This window comes from Salvia splendens, chromosome 22 (genome assembly GCF_004379255.2).
Source record: "Salvia splendens isolate huo1 chromosome 22, SspV2, whole genome shotgun sequence".
Taxonomy (NCBI): Eukaryota; Viridiplantae; Streptophyta; class Magnoliopsida; order Lamiales; family Lamiaceae; genus Salvia; species Salvia splendens.
The window spans coordinates 3,995,499-4,015,364 of NC_056053.1; the positions used below are offsets into that span (position 1 = coordinate 3,995,499).

At 34.2% G+C, this 19,866-nt stretch overlaps 2 protein-coding genes, 1 long non-coding RNA gene and 1 pseudogene across 3 annotated transcripts; 1 reads left to right on the forward strand and 3 right to left on the reverse strand.

The window, feature by feature from the left end:
• Window positions 1–2,154: 2,154 nt before the first annotated feature.
• LOC121788050 (transcription factor bHLH112-like) lies at window positions 2,155–5,585 on the forward strand. The gene is made up of 7 exons (XM_042186908.1): window positions 2,155–2,620; window positions 2,827–3,196; window positions 3,616–3,720; window positions 3,807–3,872; window positions 4,320–4,385; window positions 4,469–4,522; window positions 4,920–5,585. Exons 1-7 carry the CDS (start codon window positions 2,358–2,360, stop codon window positions 5,067–5,069), a joined length of 1,074 nt encoding a protein of 357 aa, XP_042042842.1. The 5' UTR covers window positions 2,155–2,357; the 3' UTR covers window positions 5,070–5,585.
• Window positions 5,586–9,246: 3,661 nt separating this feature from the next.
• On the reverse strand, window positions 9,247–11,082 carry LOC121785681 (NAD(P)H dehydrogenase (quinone) FQR1-like). Its single transcript, XM_042184085.1, has 4 exons — window positions 10,929–11,082; window positions 10,226–10,319; window positions 9,883–10,145; window positions 9,247–9,677 (listed from the first exon to the last, which is right to left on the reverse strand). Exons 1-4 carry the CDS (start codon window positions 11,057–11,059, stop codon window positions 9,446–9,448), a joined length of 720 nt encoding a protein of 239 aa, XP_042040019.1. The 5' UTR covers window positions 11,060–11,082; the 3' UTR covers window positions 9,247–9,445.
• Window positions 11,083–13,937: 2,855 nt separating this feature from the next.
• Window positions 13,938–14,954, reverse strand: LOC121788074. The gene is made up of 2 exons (XR_006047567.1): window positions 14,895–14,954; window positions 13,938–14,592 (listed from the first exon to the last, which is right to left on the reverse strand). It is a non-coding gene; the product is annotated as an uncharacterized LOC121788074 (long non-coding RNA).
• Window positions 14,955–15,846: 892 nt separating this feature from the next.
• Window positions 15,847–18,908, reverse strand: LOC121788073 (annotated as a pseudogene).
• Window positions 18,909–19,866: the final 958 nt, after the last annotated feature.

The following is a 19,866-nucleotide window of genomic DNA, read 5'->3' on the forward strand; positions in this document are numbered from 1 at the left end:
TATTGAAGAAAATATTGTACACCCCATGATTAATAAATGTCACACCTTTACATATAGTTTTTAACATAAAAATATTGAAGAAAATAGATGGAAAAATCATTATAATATGAGTAATACTTTTACACATTAATTAGTTTGTTAAAAATTGTAAGTGAAATGAGTTTATAAAATGTGAGATCCAATTAGTAAAAATAATATACTCTCCGTCCAAAAAAAAAAGACTAGTTTTGCTATTTTGAGCCTTCCGCCAAAATTAGACTAATTTTAAAAATGAAAAGTTTTTAAACTAATACTAACCCTACACATCATTCTAAATATATGAACCTCACATTCCACTAACACATCTTCCACCACATTTTCTCTCTTCCCCTCTTATTTTACCAATTGTGCATTAAAAAATCCGTACTTTTTACAACTTTGTATATTTTTTGTGGACGCAAGAGTATAAAATATTTAATACTAGTAAATATTCCAAGCTAATTATATGCGACATTTAAAGATGGACTAAAGAAAATGTAGCTGGAGTATTGTGTAATCGAATGTATATCCTCACTTCCTGATAAAATATTTTATTATCACACGTCTTTGTGTGTGATAATATGAAATCTCCAAGTTGATACTGCATCACATTATGTTAAAAAGGCTACTCCTAAGTCCTAACATAGCTTGGCATGGTTTTTCTATATCTATTTTTCCAAAACTATATATGAGGTTCTCAAATTAAGTTATCTTTAAGCTATTCAAATAAGAATAAAAATTTATAACAATCTTATCAAATTTAATAAAAGAAACTTATATATGAGCTTTTGGAATTTGACCCTATTCAAACCTTCGATTTAATTCTTGATAAGTTAAGTTATCCATTAATTACTTCTTTCAATATAATTGCTTGAAAACTCTTAAAGATGATATCTACCGACCTCAAATTGGCACCCAAACCCATGCCGACATGCGTGATATATCAAATTGTCACACGCTAGTCAACCCTATAAATTTTTTATTTGTCAAAGTCATCCGCAACAAATGCATACAATCACATTTAGTGGAAAATGTTTAACTCAGAGAAGTAGCAGTTTAAAATACGATTTTCTAATTTGTCTCACAAAAGATATCATATTTTCTCTTTTGGAAAAAGTTCCTTCTCACATCAATTATAAAATTATATTTTTCTCACCACTTAACACACAAAAATAACATCTCCTGAAATCCCGTGTCATTTCCCAAGTGTGACATTTACTATGGGACGGGGGAGTACTATTTTTATTATTTTTAGCATTTTTAATGCATAAAAATGAATAGTCATTTTGAAGAACTCAGTCGTCACAAGTTTGTTGATCTTAGGTATTATCATGACTAATTCCAGCTAAATTAGCAAAATTTTGTACTCCCTTCGTACACTTTTGGACCAACATAATTCGTGACAAACTTATATATATTCTTAGTTGTAAATAACACTATTTGCAGAGTAATTCTTGACGGAATCTATTCTTGGCCCGTTGCAAAATGCCAAAAATTCACAAATGTTCTAATCGTGAATTAAAGAATAAAATAGTAGAATTAATTTATTTTTAATATTTTTATATCAAAACATAGTTTAGCTTTACTATTTCAAAATAACTAGTACTATTTTATTAGTTCATTTATTTTTAAAATTACAAAAACTAATTAGGTAAGGGCCGGGTATTGAGTATTGACATACAATTTGTTGGTAGCAGTAATATAAAAATGATAAATACCATATTGTACTAAAGCATGTCCGCATAATAAAGTATGGTTTAGCAACAAGAATAAGAGATTAGCATTATAAATTGTCTGAAATCTTGAAGGTAAAGTGAGCAAAAGAAGGTGAAATTTCCATTTCGTCCCTTAAATCAATTTCAGCCGCAGAATTTTCTTAACATGTAAAAAGGTACAAACATTCGTACCCCATCAAACCATACTCCTTTATTCATAAGCGACCCACAAAATATTTAAATCACCACACAAAAATACAAAACTAAACACATTAGGGACATTAATAAAATAAAATAATAATAATCATTGCAAACGATAAAGAAGTTTATTTCCACCAAATTTCCTTTTTTAGTATAACAAAACTCTTTAGTTGTCTCATAGTAATTCTAATCACAATCTCCTCCGAATGTCAACCACATTCCTTAATCTATTTCACTCACTTTTTTCATTTATAATTTTTTCCATTTCCACAAATAGAAAAATGTAACTCAGCACACATATATATACAATTACATCCACTAAAATCCAATTTCATATCCCATCTCAAAACCAAAACTTCTCATTTCCTACACAAAAGTTGAATCAAAGTTGAAAATTTGAAAACACAAGTCTTAGCAAGAATCATGGAAGAAGAATTCCAATCGGTAGTTTGTGGAGGAAATTGGTGGAATCCCTCAAGAAATCTCTTCGCTTCATCGCCGTGCTCCGCTACAGTCAACGACTCCGGCTGCCTGAACCCTAGCCTCGTCAAAACCGCAAAGTCCATCAGCAACGACTCCACCGGCTCCGGCAGCTCCGTCGTCCTCCAAGAAGCTCCAAAGCCACAAAACATGCCGATGGATTCAACTTTTCACATGATTGCCGACGATTGGAATCAAGATTTGATGTAAGAAATATTTCTCACATACTAATTATTTTAATTTCTCTCGAATTAATCACCAATTTCATAACCTCCCTAATAAATGGTCCAAAAATTCAGAAGCTGCCCTAAAAAAAGCTGTGTTTTTTCGACTTGTTTCCTTTGTAACAAATGCAAAAAGGCAAACCAACTTGATTAATCAAACTCACAGTTATCTCCTTGTCTTCTTGCAGCCATGATAGCGCAATATCACAACAAAATTATTCTTACATGAACAATCTCGAGCCAACAAATTCCGTCGCAAACACAGCCACGAGCTTCCCGCTAAATACGACGTCGTACAGCTACACTTCTTCGCTACTGCACACGCTGTTTGACACTGAGCCTCTTCTCGAAAATCCGGCGAATAATTTTCCGTCGCCGCCTAATTTGAGGCCTTCTTTTCCTAAGCAGCAACAGATTGCTAACAATTTTCAGCTCATCAACAACGCTTCTTTCTGGAATGCGACGGCCGGAGCGAGCTTTCTCCCGTCGTCGATGCCGCAGCTCATCCCTTCAGCTCTTGCTAAACCGAAACTCCATCACCAGAACTTCGGTTCAAAGGTGATTGTATCAATATATTAACTTGCATGTGTTTAGATATTTTATTTTATTTTTCAAGGTGAGTTTTAGCATTAATTACTCCTCTGTCCTATTAAAAATGAAACATTTTCCTTTTTGGGTTGTCTCATAAAAAATAAAACGTTTCTTAAAATGAAAAAAATATCATCTCTACTTTTTCCTTTCTCTTACTTTACTCTCTATTCATTAACTCACAAAACAAATATTTCAGATTTATTGGGACGGAAGGAGTACTTGAATTCAATTTTTACTATTTGATGACTAATTTAGTAATCAAAATAAATAGCTTAGCATGAATAAAATGAAGTGTATGTATGCAGATTTTGAGGTTTTGAACTTTTCTAGGTTTAGTTTTCTAGATAAAACCTAATTTGAGAAAGAATAATTTTTGTATATTATAGAATGTTAACCGGAAGGCTGCGGGAGCAGACGCGGCGGCGATGAAGGATGGGAATGAACCTTCATTAAAGCGTGCAAGAATCGAAACTCCATCGCCAACTTTTAAGGTAAGTTTATTTTTGGCTTTTTATTTAAAACAAATTAGAATGGGTGTTAGAAAATGGAGTGATAAAATTTCGACTTTCTTCAATAGGTCCGAAAAGAGAAGCTGGGGGACCGAGTTACTGCGCTCCAGCAGTTGGTTTCACCCTTTGGAAAGGTAAAAAAATCCAGATTTTTATTTTTTTGAAATTGTAAATTATTTTAGAGTTAATTCATGCCTTCAAATACAAAAAATTTTGCTCGTGTTGATTCTACTTCTATATACTCCCAGTTTTCAGTGTTTTTTTCTCTATTATACAAACATTTATTACATTTGTTACATTCCAACAACATGTAGCTGTAAATTTTAGAGTTTAATTGTACAAACTTTTGCTCATTTTGGTCCTGCAAGGACTAACTAGTATTCTTCTTCTTTATAATTAAATTACTCTAATTGAAATTGTATTTTTACTCTATTTAGAGTTTGTGAACTAAATTGATGACAAAATCTGAACTTTGTGCGCAGAGCTATAAATGTACCAAAGTTGTGTATTTTGAAGGCAATAACCACAAAATTTTGAAATTGAAATGTTTGGTAATAAAATGTGATTTAATGTTGTTACAGACTGATACTGCGTCAGTTCTCCATGAAGCAATAGACTATATAAAATTGCTCCACGATCAAGTCAATGTAAGTTAACATATCCCACTTAAATTAATTTTATTTCTAAATTTAATCTTGGTGCATACTTTATATTTTTTACTTGCTTTTAGGTACTAAGCACTCCTTATTTGAAGAATGGACCGCCTCCATTGCAACGCCAACAGGTATGACCTAAATTGCTTTGATTTCAATTGCATCCACGAACCAATTTTTTTTTTTTTAAAATTTACTACTTATTTTACAAATCACTTGATATATTATAAGCTTAATGGAAATACTTGTGGAGTCGTAAACGGTGCCGTTTCACACGGAACATGTTGACACTTTTTGCCCAATTTTGGCCCACGACACCATGTGCTAAGGGATGGTGCACACGAAAATGTTTTAAATTTCAAATAAATTGACATCAATTTATGCCTAGTAAATATCTAGAAATGATATATGACTATTGTCTTTAACCTTTTGTATCTTTTTGGCCTTTTTTTTAATTTTTATTTTTACAAAAACAAAATGAATGTTTTGATATATTAACTCATGTTTATATAATGTTATTACTCGTAGGCTTACGACAAAATTAAGGACCAAGAAGACACAATAAAAGACCTAAAGAGTAGGGGCCTTTGCCTCGTGCCGATATCAAGCACTTTCCCGGTGGCTACTGAGACTACCCCCGATTTCTGGACGCCCACATTCGGGGGGAGCTTCAGGTAGGAGAAGAGAGACAAAAAAGAAAATATAACAAAAAAGAAAAAGGAAAAAAAAAGAGAAGGAAAAAGCATGAGTTTTAACTTATCTAGTCCAAGAAAAAGGATGATATAGAGAGAGGAGAGAGAGAGAGATGTGTGTGTTGCAGAATTGGAGGCCACATTGTTGTTTCAGTATTGATGAAAAGCAAGACAAGGGAAAGGAGGGGGAAAAGAGAAAAGGAGAGAAGACAGCTATGTATCATCATGAAGGTTAGCAAATGATTAAGAAACACAATAATACAATAAATAAATTGTTTTAATTAGTTGTTGATTTAAGGTGTTGTTGATGAGAAACGGGAACAAGTGCTAAATTTTGCTTTAGGTTTGATTAGTTTAGGAGATCTGATTAATTATAAGCATACATGTTTATGCTTTGATTAATTATCAGTTTTAATTTCAGCTGAATTTAGCAGCTAGCTTGTATGGAGGTTTTGTTCCTGTTTCTAAGTACAACTCATTTCCATGCATATTATATTGTCCACCGACTCCTATTTTATTTATGCATAAAGATGGAAAATATTGAGATAGGTTTGTATTATTATTTATTTGGAGATGTTACCTACCTAACTTTTAATTTAATTTTGGAATTATGAAGGTTTTAGTGGAGTTGGCTTTTAGGGTTTGTTGTATATTGATGAGTGGGTGGTGTTGTTTTGTTACTTACGCGTGTGCGTACGGCAAGCCCCACTGCATGATTACATTTTTTTTTATAAATTTTGGATTTTTATTGGTTAATTTTGTGTTCATTAGTTTATAAATTGTCTGCATTATAGGTTATAATGCCTATAGGTGAATTTATATGTAAAAGTGGCATGGAGTTTTTTTTTGCATAATATGTAGACCAGATTTTCTTTTGGAATTAAGATTTTCCAACATTGATCAATTTTCAATTCTGTACAAAAAAAATGTATGCATGAGTTTTTAATAAACAAACCACTATACCATCACACAAGATGAAATAAATTCTTGCATGCACGAGGACTGCATGAATTAATCCAAAATCCAATTCTAAGCACCTTTGTATTAGAGTACTACAAAACTTGTGAGGTTTGATCTAGTCGAATCAAATGAACATACTAGTACCTACTTAAATAAAACAAAAGTTTGATTTTTCAATTAAGAAAAATAAGATTGTTGAAAGAACTAGGGTATGATCCGGTACACGAAATTGGAATTGCATTGGTTAAAAATTTGTGGAATTGAATTCGGAGGAATTGATATGAAATTGAATTTGAAGAAATTAATTATGTATAGTATCGGTGTTCATCAAATTATGATGGGAAGATATTCACTTTATTTTGTAAAAAGTTTAAAAACAATTTAACACCATACTTTATTTTGAAAGTAACTGTACAATATATGTATTTGCATTCATAATGTGCTGAATGTATGAACTATGTGTAGCGTGACAAATTAAGATGTATCAATGTTATTAGTATATAGGTTTGGTCAAGTCTAACATATAAGTTCTTTTTGTTTTAAAGGGTGCAACACGAGTTCTCAAGGACTCACCATCTTAGTACTACTCTCATACAATCACGCTTAACTTTAAAATTCTGATGGCAATGCAAATGCTGTCGAATCCTCATTTTTAAAAGATAAATCAACCATATATATGAATTCATTACTTTTTAAATATACATTGTTTAAATAACTAAAATAATTTAAAAAATATTATGAAAAAATGTGTTGGGGTTTGAACCCACGTAGCTTCAACAAAAGAAACATCTCCTACCACTAATCTAGGAGTATAATATTTCTATATAAATTAAACATGACAATTTATATACTTGAATTATTAACAAATACTAAAAAAAATGGTATCACCGTGCCCTTACGTGTCAATGTGTGTAAGCACCTAGTGCACGACGCCCTCCAATGCATTTATTTGCCCTTGCTTCCACGTTTGGGTAGTGCCTTCTTAGAGAGCATCCTTAACCACATCCTCATTTCAAGCCCCAAGTCCCCTCCACATCATCATTCTCCTAAATTTGAGTCCCAGGCCACATCCCGGACTACAACTATTAAATTGCACTATTAAATTGCACTATTCACTATTAAATTTTTGATTTTATATTAAAAAAATTAAAATTGCATCCCGAGCCGGGCCAGCACCAATTAACGCTGGGCCGGACCCTGTCACGGCACGTCCTGATTCGCATAACCCTGAGCAGGGCAGGACCCCGAGCGTGTCCCGAGGCCACGACTGCGTCCCCGGGACCGGCCCAAGCCGGAAAATCCTCCCCTCCATCGCTGCGTGACGCGGGCCGGGACCCAACTGCGGCCCGGCCCCATGCGTTAATGATGCTCTTACATACCTTATTTGTTTTCCCGCGCAAGGTCTGATGAATTAGACACATTTTTGAAGTATTTAATTATCATAGACTTTCAAACATTAAATTTTATAAATATGGAGTAATATTTTGTTAGAGTACTACTATCACCACAAGCTTGCAATTTTTAATCTATATATCTTAGGAAGAATGAAGACTATGCCAATTACAATTCCCCTTGTTCCTCATCTTTTTGAAAAACAAATGTACAAAATATATTATTTTTATGCTAAGAGGATGAAGAGGAAAGAGCGATTGAATACACTAGAAAGTAAAAGCATAACTTTGCCAAATGATGAATTTCATATGATTCGTTTACCTAAAATCTTTGCTTTGATACTCTATACGCTACTTTGCTGTAATCATCATGTCAATTGTCAAACATTTCACTATATATACTTCCTTTTGAAGCTTAACAAAATCGAAAAAGTGTTTTGCTTTATCAACATCACCGCATGTAAATTGACATGCAATAATTATATTTACACTTTACTTTCTTTGGATAAACATATCATTTAGTTCCTATATTATTATCATTTCCTTTTACACACACTCACACACATAGTATATACATCGGATGATATACTAGATGCTTTTCTAATTTATTTGAAAGGTTAGCAAAAAAGGATATTAAAGTTGCTGATATGAGCATATCTTCGGAAATATCCCAAATATCTTATTATTTATTTAGTATTGAATTATCACATCTTTTCCTAGTTTATTGATTCACCATATCTTTTGGTTAGGATATTATTATATTTGATTTACTATATTTTGGTAGAATATTATTATATCCCCACATATTATAAATATGTGTAGGAGACTTCCATTTTAATCAATTCAAGAAATATCAAATCAATTTATCTTTTATCATTCTTTTATCTTTTCTTCTTTATTTTTCCGCAAGTTTCTTCCACCGCCAATCCTCCGCCACGGAATACTTCATCTCGGTGGCAGAACCACCTTCTTCTCCGATACGAGTTCACTCGTATTAGTTGCCCTGTGTTTAAATAAATTAGTTTTTTATATAAATACTAAAAATATTCTAAATTACACTAAAAATAAATTAGTTATATACTCCATCCGTCCCATGAGAATAGACACTTTGGGTTCGACATGAGTTTTAATACAAAATTAGTAAAGTAAAAGAAATGTAGAGAGAAAAATTAATTAAAGTATTGTTAGTGGAGAATGGGTCTCATCTTATTAGAGAGAAAAAAAATTCAAAAATTAGAAAGTAAATATTATTGTGGGACAGACTAAATAAGAAAGAGCGCATATTCTTGTGGGACAGAAGGAAATACAATATTTATGCGTCCATATCTTGGCTCCCGAAATCTTTATGTAATTTGCCGATGATATTGTATGGAGTAGTATAATTTTATTTTTGACGAGTTATGCCAAGATGTTGAGGCAAAATAAGAGAGATATTTCTTTTTCAGTACGAAATTTGCAATATTGTTTAATATATTAATGGAGAATATAAAGTAGAGAAAATATTGTCCCTATTTACTAGTGAATAGAACGAAGATAATAAAAATAGAAAATATATGGGTGTTTGGTTGGTGGTATTAGACAGACACAGTCACAGACTACTTTATTTTAAAATATATTGCTGGATTACTTTAGTTGGTTTGATTTTTAGATATTTTCTTACTAATGCAATCTGATTAATTTTTTAGCATTTGTCATCCTATAACTTAAATCATCATGTTTAAAATTACCGCAAGCCCAATTATTGATGGCCCAAGATACTTATATTTGGATTCATCTAAGTGATAGTGTTATTCTAAAACAAAACACATTCCGTACATTAAAAGTGTAACCAAATGCATCAATCTCAATATATAGTTCTACACAAATAGGATAGCCAAATATAATACACCATTATGATATATCTATGAAATACACTTCAAAAACTCAAATAGCATACTTTTAAAAATCAAAGCAGAAATTGGATGAAATACAATAAAATTGTAGAGATGCATATTCTGGTATAATGATGATATTAGGCAACTTGTTTGAGCTTCTTTGTAATTCCTGCAAAGTATTTCCCTTGATGGAAAGCTTGTCCGAGCTCGATTTCTGAAGGCTGCCTCGTCCCGTCTCCAGCGTACGTCCCCGCGCCGTAAGGGCTGCCACCCTTAATCTTCTCCATCTCGAACATGCCACCACCGAACGTGTACCCAATCGGCACGAATAACATGCCGTGATGGGTGAGTTGCGTGACCGCGGTCAATCTACACATACGAGATAGTAACAGAGTCAGAATTATCGATAATTTAAAAATTTTCGAAAATAAGTCTTGTGCGAGACAGTCTCATAAATCAAGATCTTGACCGGTAAGTTGACCGGTCAAAGCTAACAATCATAGACATTTATGATCTCTACAAGCACTTTAAGGCCATCAAACATGTTCACAAAAACATGATATCAATAACTCACGCCGTAGTCTCTTGTCCGCCTCCCTGGGACCCGGTGCTGAAGAAGATCCCGGCCGGCTTGCCAGCCAGAGCCTGGGTCTTCCACAAACCACCGGTCGCATCAAAGAACGCCTTGAATTGAGCAGCCATCATCCCAAATCTAGTTGGGAAGCCAAATATAATGCCATCAGCCTCAGTTAGCTCATTTGGGGTGATCACCGCCACATCGCTTCTTCCCGGGGCTCCCATCTTCGCGAGAACCTCGTCAGAAAGAGTCTCGGGCACCTGTTTGAATTCGATTACACGATCAAAAACACTTCACCTCACTTGCAAATTCAAAATTTGAGCTAGAAAAATCTCCAAACCTGCCACAATTTGGCCTCCACTCCTTCCACGGATTCAACGCCTTTCTTGATCTCGTGTGCCAGCTTCTCGACATGGCCGTACATGGAATAGTAGCTATACGGTAACGATATGAGTTTTCTACTTGTATATTTTTTAACTCAAAACTTCTTAGCTATAGGCAATAATCTCTATTAGTATGTCACAAGAATCGGACTACTAAATATGATCAAAATTCCCAGATTAAAAATAGTAGAACTTGTATTACACTATATGGCCAACTATGATTGTTTGATTGGAAATAGAATGCAAAATCAATAAGTTGGACAATACCCAATTTTGTCCAATGACATTTTAAACTTGAATTCAGGTCTAGATTTGCCTAAAAATAGTACAATATCTGATTAATTGAAACAGGACTCCCAATGACTAACACAATCACATGATCAGTTAAAAGGGATAGCAGATTTAATGAGGATTTGGGTATACTTTAAAAATACAAACTTCCCACTTTGTAAAAGGATGGTGAAAATGGTATAATCAAGAAACAGGGGACTGTAGCAACTTTCAAGAAACATCAAATTTACTGCAGATTTGATTAATTGAAATACAGAAAAAAAAACTTGATACAAACTAAAGTATGCAACATGTTCAAATAGTATGAATATTATGATGGGCACAATTAATAGAAAAAAAAAAGATTATGAAAAAAATCAGATAACATACACTATGTAGACTTTGGCCATTGCAATGAAGGGAGTTTCTCTCTCGTGTGAAGTAGTTAGTAGGTGAATTGGATGAATGTAATGTTGCAATGGTGGAGAGTGGGATGTGCCATTTAAATATATTGCCCACATTGGAGAGAGAAGATTTGACTAATATGTGGTGCCTTGATTAGCTGTCTAGAAATTGTAATTAGCTTTAAAATTTATCAATTTCTGAGGTAAATATGATTCTAGATGGTTTGGTAGTTGAGGTCATGCTTATCATCATTATTTGAGTAATAATTAGTGATTATAGTCTTTAACTAATATGATGTCAATAGTTCCGTTATTTTGTTATTGGTAATGAAATCAAAGTGGTTGCTTAAACTGATTGTAATTAGTTGGGTTGCTCTATCACCATAACGGAATAATAGATCAAATAATATGATATTACAATTTAATCAGATGAATTATTATTTTTTACTTAGGGAAGGGAAATGCTAGATCTGAATCCAAACTTAATTAATTGCTTTACTAATTAAAGTATGTAACTTAATTAATCAAATCGAGTGTTATTTTTTAGTTAGTTATGGCAGTATTTATGTAAAATGAAAAAATGGTGAACTAATTTCTATATTAGTAAAGGATTTTAACTTGAAATACTTGACCCAATATTTAAAGCATGGAGTGTTTATTTGAAGTAATAAAAAATTGAGAAAATAGAAAATTACGTATTTGAAGGATAATGTACAAAAAATGCATAGAATTATTAAACTCTTTCTTTTATAGAGAATGCTAACCTTTTTCTTTAAATGAAGTGTCGTCCACAAAAGTTGACATAGACCATCTTATAGTCAGCATTCGAGAAAAATCAAAGGTTAGAGTATCTCTAAATTCATGATTTTTAATTATGGTAAAAGGGTGAATATCTAGATTCAAATAAGTTCAACAAGTAAGCCACATTCAAGTGAACCAATTTTTACAAATACTAATCAAGTTTAGTAGACTCGACTAAAAGATATTCTTATTTAAATTTGTAATTCGGATTTGAGACATTTGACATCGGATAATACTCACTTTATCCTCACTTTATCGTTAGGTCATCTTAAAAATAACATTTATGATTATTTTGCCAAACCATGTACTTACAATCTTACATTATTAACCAAAACTCATATGCAACCAGTGATTAAAATATACAACGTACTTATAATAATACCCTAATATGTCTTGTTTGCTTCAATACACAAATATCTTTATAAATACGTACGAAGGGGTACGAAGGGATGTGATTATATGATAACACATATTTATAGTGATAATATAATAACCTATTATTTTATAGACGAAATATACATTTTTGCTAAAAGTTATGTTTACACTCAATAAAATGATGTTTACCCTCAATAATGTTGTACCTTCTAACGTTAGACACATACAAAAACGTCCACATTTGTGGAAAAAGGAAATATTTTCCAAACATCTGAAATAATTAGGGTGATGGAAGTTGACTACATGTAATAGACACAATAGGTTAATAGTCATTAACGTGTTTCAACCTTTCGTGATTATGACGATTAGTGCCGTCACCAAATCGTAAGAATATAGACTAATAATTAATTTATGTCAGTATAGTAATTTAGTACTAGTAACACATTTGATCATTATTTATTTACTTTATATTTTTTATTTTACTTTTTCTTAAAGATGGTAATCGAGAGAGGTAGATGAAGATTGGATAGCCATTTTAGAGTAGAGAATATTTCTGGTATATTTTTCTTTTTTTGTTGTGTCTTACATTTGCTCATCACCCTAGTATAAATAGGGATGTTTGAGACTCTTCAAGTACATCAATAAATGAAGTTTGGAACTCTACACAACGTAGGAACTCTCTACTACTCAGGAACTCTCCTACAATAAATGAGGAACGACTATTTAAGATTTGTCTTTCCAACACTCCCCCTCAAGTTGAGCAACAGTATCTCCGATACTCAACTTTCCAAGAAATTCTTTGAAGACTTTAGGACTCAACGCCTTAGTCAGTATGTCTGCAAGTTGTTCCTCAGATCGGACAAATGGAAATTCGATAATGCCGCTTTCGAGTTTCTCTTTGATGAAGTAGCGATCGACTTCGACATGTTTAGCTCTGCCATGTTGTACTAGGTTTTTTGAAATACTGATTGCCGCTTTATTGTCACAAAACAATTGACTTTTCCGGGTAGGTGGAAAGCCAATCTTTGTTAACAATCTCCTGAGCTAAAGTATCTCCATTACGTCACTTCTGATCCCTCGAAATTCAGCTTCCGCACTTGAAAGGGCTACGAATTTTTGCTTTTTGCTCCCCCGAGTGACTAAGTTACCTCCAATAAAGGTAAAATAACCTCCAGTGGATTTCATGTCAACTGGATTGCTTGCCCAATCAACATCGGCAAATCCATCAATTTCCAAGTCCTTTTTTTTCAAGAAAACTCCATAACTGGATGTCCCCTTTAAATACCTTACAATCCTCATGGCTACGTCCATGTGGTCTTCTAGAGGTTGCTGCATAAATTGACTGACCACTCCACATGCATATGTGATGTCAGGCCTAGTGTGAGAAAGATAGATGAGCTTTCCTACTAACCGTTGGTATTTCTCGCGGTCAGTGGGTGGAAGGCCTCGAGAGGGGCATGAATTCGGACCAAGTTATATTGAAGATAACCGAACCGATTGGATCAGTTAGCAAATGTCGTTGCCAATTGATCGATTCGAACTCGCTCTCGCTCGTTTCCTACCAATGTAATTTGTAAACTCTCAATTTTGCACTACTTTAACAGTAAAGCGGCAAGTTCGGGGTCGATCCCACAGAGAAGTTGGTGTGTCGAGTGTGTGAGTACTGAACAGGGGGTTGGCTGCTGCCACGCTTTAACTTGGGAGTTTTTAACTATTGTTTTTACTCTAGACATAATTAAATTTTGCTAACTTGATCAAAGGAACTTTAACTACTGGTTCAAGTGAATTGCAGGTAACAGCAGAAAAGTAAATGCTCAGATTAAAATAAAACAACTTCGATTAAACTTAAACTAAGTACAACGTAAATTTAAAACTAAGCTAATACTTCGGAAAATAAGAAAGCAAGTAAAAGCGAGAAGAATCTCGGCAGGAAATTTAGGAATACGCCAACAGATAACAAGTATTCTGCAGCGCTTCTTTGATTGCCCTTTCTAACTACCCATTATTTTATCTAAGCTAAGCTATTCTAGAGAACTGGACTAAACTAGAGAACTAAACTAAGCTAAACTAGACGAAAAGTAAAGGATCGGGTTCCTTTCTTCATGTGGTGGCACATCCTCTATTTATAAGCTCGACTCGGTCTCCAGTAACGATCTTGACAGGGAATATTCACTCATGTTGAGAATGAGCGACTCATGGATTGCTACCTGCTCTTCTTCTAGAATCGACGACGCTTTCAGTAACAAATCCGTGACTCAGCTCCGTCCTTGCGTCTCATGTATCAACACGTGTCCCCTTCTAGAACGTTGTCCTTGATAACAGATTGCTGCGCACCATCCAGCTGATAGCCTCGCATGTCCTTCTTCTGATACCCAGTGGTCCCCTCATTAACTGCTTAACTACTCTCCTTGATCAACTTCCTCGATTTTTGGCCTTTTATCGCCTTTTGTACTTGCTTGATCAGTTCGGCCTTGCTGCATTGATTGGTCAAGCGGCATTTCTGCACAATTAACACTTATTTTGCGCGATAAACCGATCAAGTAGTACACATTTTACCCTTAAACCGATGCATGAAATGAGCCTTATCAAACTGCTCACACTTAAAACATACTTGTCCTCAAGTATATAAAAAAGAAAAGAAAAAGATAAGGCAAATTTCAGGCATGGCTTTACTCATTTCACAAGTAAAAGAAGACGAAAAGAAAAACAAGACTCAAAACCAAAAACACATATTTACATATATGCATTAGACCGAACAAATTTCCAACAATCGTACCCGAGGTTGAGGTCAATCCATTTGCCAGTAGCTTATGTTTCTTCTTTTTTGCGTTTGCTTGATCAAGGTGTCAGTTTATCAAGATTGCTCAATCTAAACCACTGTTGGATTCACTCAGTCGCTCATTTCTCACCAGAGATGTTAGGACTGTTCACTCAGTCGCCCCAAAATATATACTACTACTGCTACTAAATTACTCACTAATCAATCTCCAGTTACATTCCTCCAATCCCTGCCTTAGACCTCTGAGAGAGCCTTTTCACATCCACAAAACTGTCCATTAGCCAAGTCTCCCTGCAAACTCAAATATAACATTATTATACTAGTATTTGATTGCGTGGTATGAGAATATGGCTGTGATATTACCTTATAAACAGGTCCAAAACCACCTTGTCCAAGCTGGTTTGTAATGGAAAAATTGTTGGTTGATGCAGCTATGCTTCCCAAACTGAAGATTGGCAACTCATGCCAGACAAAAAGATACAGATATATTGAACAAGAAACTTGTTAATTACCTTTGATTTTGAGCTTAGGCCACGTATAACAGAAGCAAAAACATGAGATAAACAGCACAGAAGCAATGGACACAGTTAGAGCCACAATAAGTAGTAGTGTTCTAGTGTGTGCATTTTGAGATGATTCAGTTATGATATAAATATCGACCACTGCAGAAGAATTTGATGTGGTTTCCAAAGCCAACAAAATCACCCATATACCACAAGCATGCTCCTCCAGTATCGTAGGCATAAGCAGAACATGAGCAATTTCTTGAGCATGCTAAACTGCATAAATCATTTGAAGCTATTAAATCCGTCAATGAATTAGATCAGTCATATTTCTAGACAAACTCTTTAAGTCATTTATGTGCCTTTTCTCCTGTCATTTTAGGACTTAAGAGTTGCAACAAAAGCTTTTAAATAAAGTACTTTTTTACATTTTGACCCATACGGAGACAACACAAACAAAAAAAAACAATATTAGCATCCTTACCTTACACTTGATATATCAGGAACTTCCTGTCTTCTTGAACAGAAAACGATAACAACGGAGATTTTCAATTTAGACAACTATTCAACATGTCACCAATAATCACCACAGGAACAAAACCCATCTTTGAAGTGGTGGAAACGATTAGAATCCCTCACGATAATCTCTCTTTCTGTGAGTTTTGATATGAGCTTTGTGACGCTATGACAGTCCCCGCATACACGCAGATTCTTGTATATCCTAATACAAGTTTTAGGTGGTGTGTTGAGAATGCCAAAGATAATAGCCAATCTTTCGTGCAGAATCAGTAATGCCTAATTTGGAATACATGTCAATAACTCCATTTCCAATCACTATATCTTCTGTGATCCAACACTTCCTTGTAATGAATCCATGAACAGATTTTACCCATAAAGGGTCCTTCATTTGAGCAACACAGGAAGACAAGCTGACTACAGTCAGCAAATCTGGTTGAACCTTATTCACTTGCATGCGATGGAAGAACTTGATTGCAACATCTGGATGATTATTTTTGCTCAAATGCTGCAATTATGGAGTTCCACGACACTATATCTCTGACATGCATATGGTCAAAGATGAGTGGGACACATTTTAATTCACCAAATTTGGCATACATATTAATCAAGGCATTGGAAACAAATACATTAAACTCCAAACCATGTTTTGTGACAAATAAATGGATCAACATCCCCCTGAATAAGTCATTCAGTTGCGCACAAACTGAGAGTATAGTAGCAACGGTCATTGAATCCATCTTCACTCCCTCCAGTATCATGTCATCCAAGATACTTAATGCCTCTTTAGCATGATCATTCTGGAAAAATCCAGAAATCATAGAGTTCCAACATCCTGTATCACGAAATGGCATGTCCTTGAAAATTGTATATGCTCTATCAGCAAATCCAAAACGGCAATACATATGCACCAAGGAAGAAGCCACAAACACATCCCATTCCAACCATGATTCCAAAATACAGCAATGCAAGCTTGTCCCATCAATTAAAGCACTACAAGCTTTCAACACAGGGGGAGAGTATGAAAATCAGGTCTAACATCACTTCTTGACAACATCTCAAATGCACATTTCACTGCTTTAGTACTGGACTGGCGGTTTCGGACATAAGCTGATATCATTGAGTTCCAAGTGTAAAAATCCTTGTCTCGGACTTGATCAAAAGTGTACCGACACAAGGAAACATTGCCAAAATAGGAATGCATATTGATAAGCCTGGTGGTGACAAATGAGCTTTTAGCTTTCCCTGATACAGTAAGGAGAGCATGAAGGTGCTTGACGTTCTCAGATTTAGTGCAAGCTCTAAATAGCCCCTCAACATCAATCTCTCAGGTTCTTTCATTATTGCCATAACCCAAATTTCTAGTGCAGCTCACACTATAACAATGGAAGAGGTAGCAACTTGACCTTGACAAATAGTCTAAAGAAATCCCACCCTTACAGACGGGTAGTCGTCTACAAACAAAATAAATAATTTAAAATGATGAACAGCTAAAATAGCAGAAACCAAAACAAAAGACAGTTGTAGTATTTGAAGTGCCAAACCAAAGAGATTTAATATACTTCATATCAAATATGTAAGACATCCCAAGTATATTTCTAAGTTCGAACTCACAAGCACATTAAACAGATATGCACATAGCAATATGTATCGCCCGTATCGGAGTTAAAGACATTAAACTCTAAAATGCGCATACACTACCTTTGCATGCCCAACAACTTTGATTTACTTATTCTCTAACTCTTGAACCTTATTCCTTCCTTTGTAGCTTGAGCTTGGGTCTTTTACACCTTTAGAGTTAAGCAAACGCATGTATAAATACTTTTGTCAATACAAGGTAAACATTATATATAAACTTATCCATTTTTTTCATTTAAATATGAAGGTCTAATTATACTTTTGTCAAATAGGTAGGACTGGTTGAATTGCCGGCAGCCCAGGTCTTTGACTTCCCGGTGAATGCACGTGCGAGCTGCGTTGCTTGGCCAGGATGACCGGTCCCACCTCATTACTGTAGTAAGTGCACATATATATATTTAAGGTTATAATATACAAATTGCTTACTTTGCAATTCTATTTGAACTTTGTAGTCCTAGTAAGTGTACATATATATATATATATATATATATGGAGATGATCAACGTATAACTACTTTTAAATGCATAACTAGAGGGCACGAATTTAGTTCACTATGATAGTATTTTAGTTCACTATAAGAACAATTTAGTTCACTATAATATTAAAAATATTATCCATGCTCAAAATCCCAAACCAACATCTTGTGACCAAATTATAGCTAAAACATTAGAAACTTGAGTTCTAAGACTAAATTTAATTAAGCTTAGCATAAAGAGTCACTATTTTTCACCAACTTTGACCTAAGTTTATAGTAAATATTCATAAACGTGCATATCTAACTTATTGTGAACATCTTTAACCAAAAATATATCAACATTATCAAGTTTCACACTTAGCTATAGGCTGTCCCAAACTTCATCATGCCAAGAATACTCATTTCCCTTTATTAAGGTGTAAATCATACTTCTAAGATAAATTCTGAAATCAATCCAAGTAGCATAACAAATTTTCCCAAACTAAAAGGAAGAATCCTAAGCTTTCCCTACATTCACACATCAAGATAAACTTCCATTCTATTTCATCTCTCTAACTATTTCTAGGCAGAAATTAGCTATAAAAATCTTAGTGTTTCACCTGATTTGGTTAAAATTCAAATTGGGGAAAAACTTAATTATGAACCCTAGCTTTAATTTGAAGAAGAAAATACACAAATAGGAGATGCAAAGGAGAGACAAGTGTAGAATAGAGCTGTCGGAAAAACGGCGATGACAATGCCAGAAACTGCAGGGCAGCAGCGACGCAGAGAGGGAAGGTATCTCCATGGCGGTGTATGTATGTGTTTAAATTCAAAGTGTAGAAGCTGTGGGAATGATAATAAACTTTTTTCAAAAATAGGGATAATATTTCAAGTGCATTGAAGTAATCTACTTTATTCTTTATTAAACATCACAGCGAAAATATATGTGGAAAAAGTTGACATGATATGAAAATTAAATTATCCAATGCAGACCTAAATTAATTAGGTCTGTAAGAGTAATTTATTTTTCATAAAACTTAGTGATGATTTTAAGAGCATCCGCAGCGGTGGCGAAAGACGCCACCGCCGTCCGCGCCGTTGGCAAGGCGCAGGACCGCCGCCGCTGCAGCCGCGCCGCTGGCACGGCGCTGCTCGATGTATCGAGCACGTCCGTGCCAGCGGACGCACACGTGGCGCGCTCCCATTCGTCAACGGCATAGCCGTTGTGTTTAAACTTTTTTTTATTTATTTTTTTAAAAATCAGTATTTAATTATAAATAATGCTAAAAAATAAAAAAAATATATTTTCCAAATCCCAAAAATATGGCCGTTTTTTTCCCGTTTTTTCTGAATTTTTTTGATTTTTTTTTATTTTTTTTTTCCCCAAAATCATCTATAAATACACACATTCATCATCCATTTATCACATCAAATCATCTCTCATTCATCTCTCATTCATAATTCTCATACAAACTATCAACACATTCATCCCCCACTCAAAATCTCAAATGGATTTCACCCATATTATGGCGGAAGCGGAACGCGAAGAACAAGAATACAAGAAGACCTAATCAACCACATGTGGGCGAAATTCGGCAACGAGTAGTGTCATTTTTAATTTTTAGGATTTTAATTATGTAATTTTTAATTTTTAGGATTTTAATTATATAATTTTTAATTTTTAGGATTTTAATTATGCAATGTTTAATTTTATTTGTCATTTGTAATATTTATTGTGGGTTTTAAATGAATTTTAATATTATGGAAATGTTTTTGTGTAATTGAATTTTATATTAATTGTGCTCGTCCTTGCGGAAGAGCACAGTTGTGGGTGTTGTGCTCTTGCCAGAGAGCA

Coding starts and splice junctions, on each gene's coding strand:
- LOC121788050 (XM_042186908.1), top strand. CDS start 2,358: ATGGAAGAAGAATTCCAATCGGTAGTTTGTGGAGGAAATTGGTGGAAT. Junction 3,197..3,615: donor ACCAGAACTTCGGTTCAAAG/GTGATTGTATCA, acceptor TGTATATTATAG/AATGTTAACCGGAAGGCTGC. Junction 3,873..4,319: donor TGGTTTCACCCTTTGGAAAG/GTAAAAAAATCC, acceptor ATGTTGTTACAG/ACTGATACTGCGTCAGTTCT.
- LOC121785681 (XM_042184085.1), bottom strand. CDS start 11,059: ATGTGGGCAATATATTTAAATGGCACATCCCACTCTCCACCATTGCAA. Junction 10,146..10,225: donor TGGAGGCCAAATTGTGGCAG/GTTTGGAGATTT, acceptor GAATTCAAACAG/GTGCCCGAGACTCTTTCTGA. Junction 9,678..9,882: donor GGCGGACAAGAGACTACGGC/GTGAGTTATTGA, acceptor TCGTATGTGTAG/ATTGACCGCGGTCACGCAAC.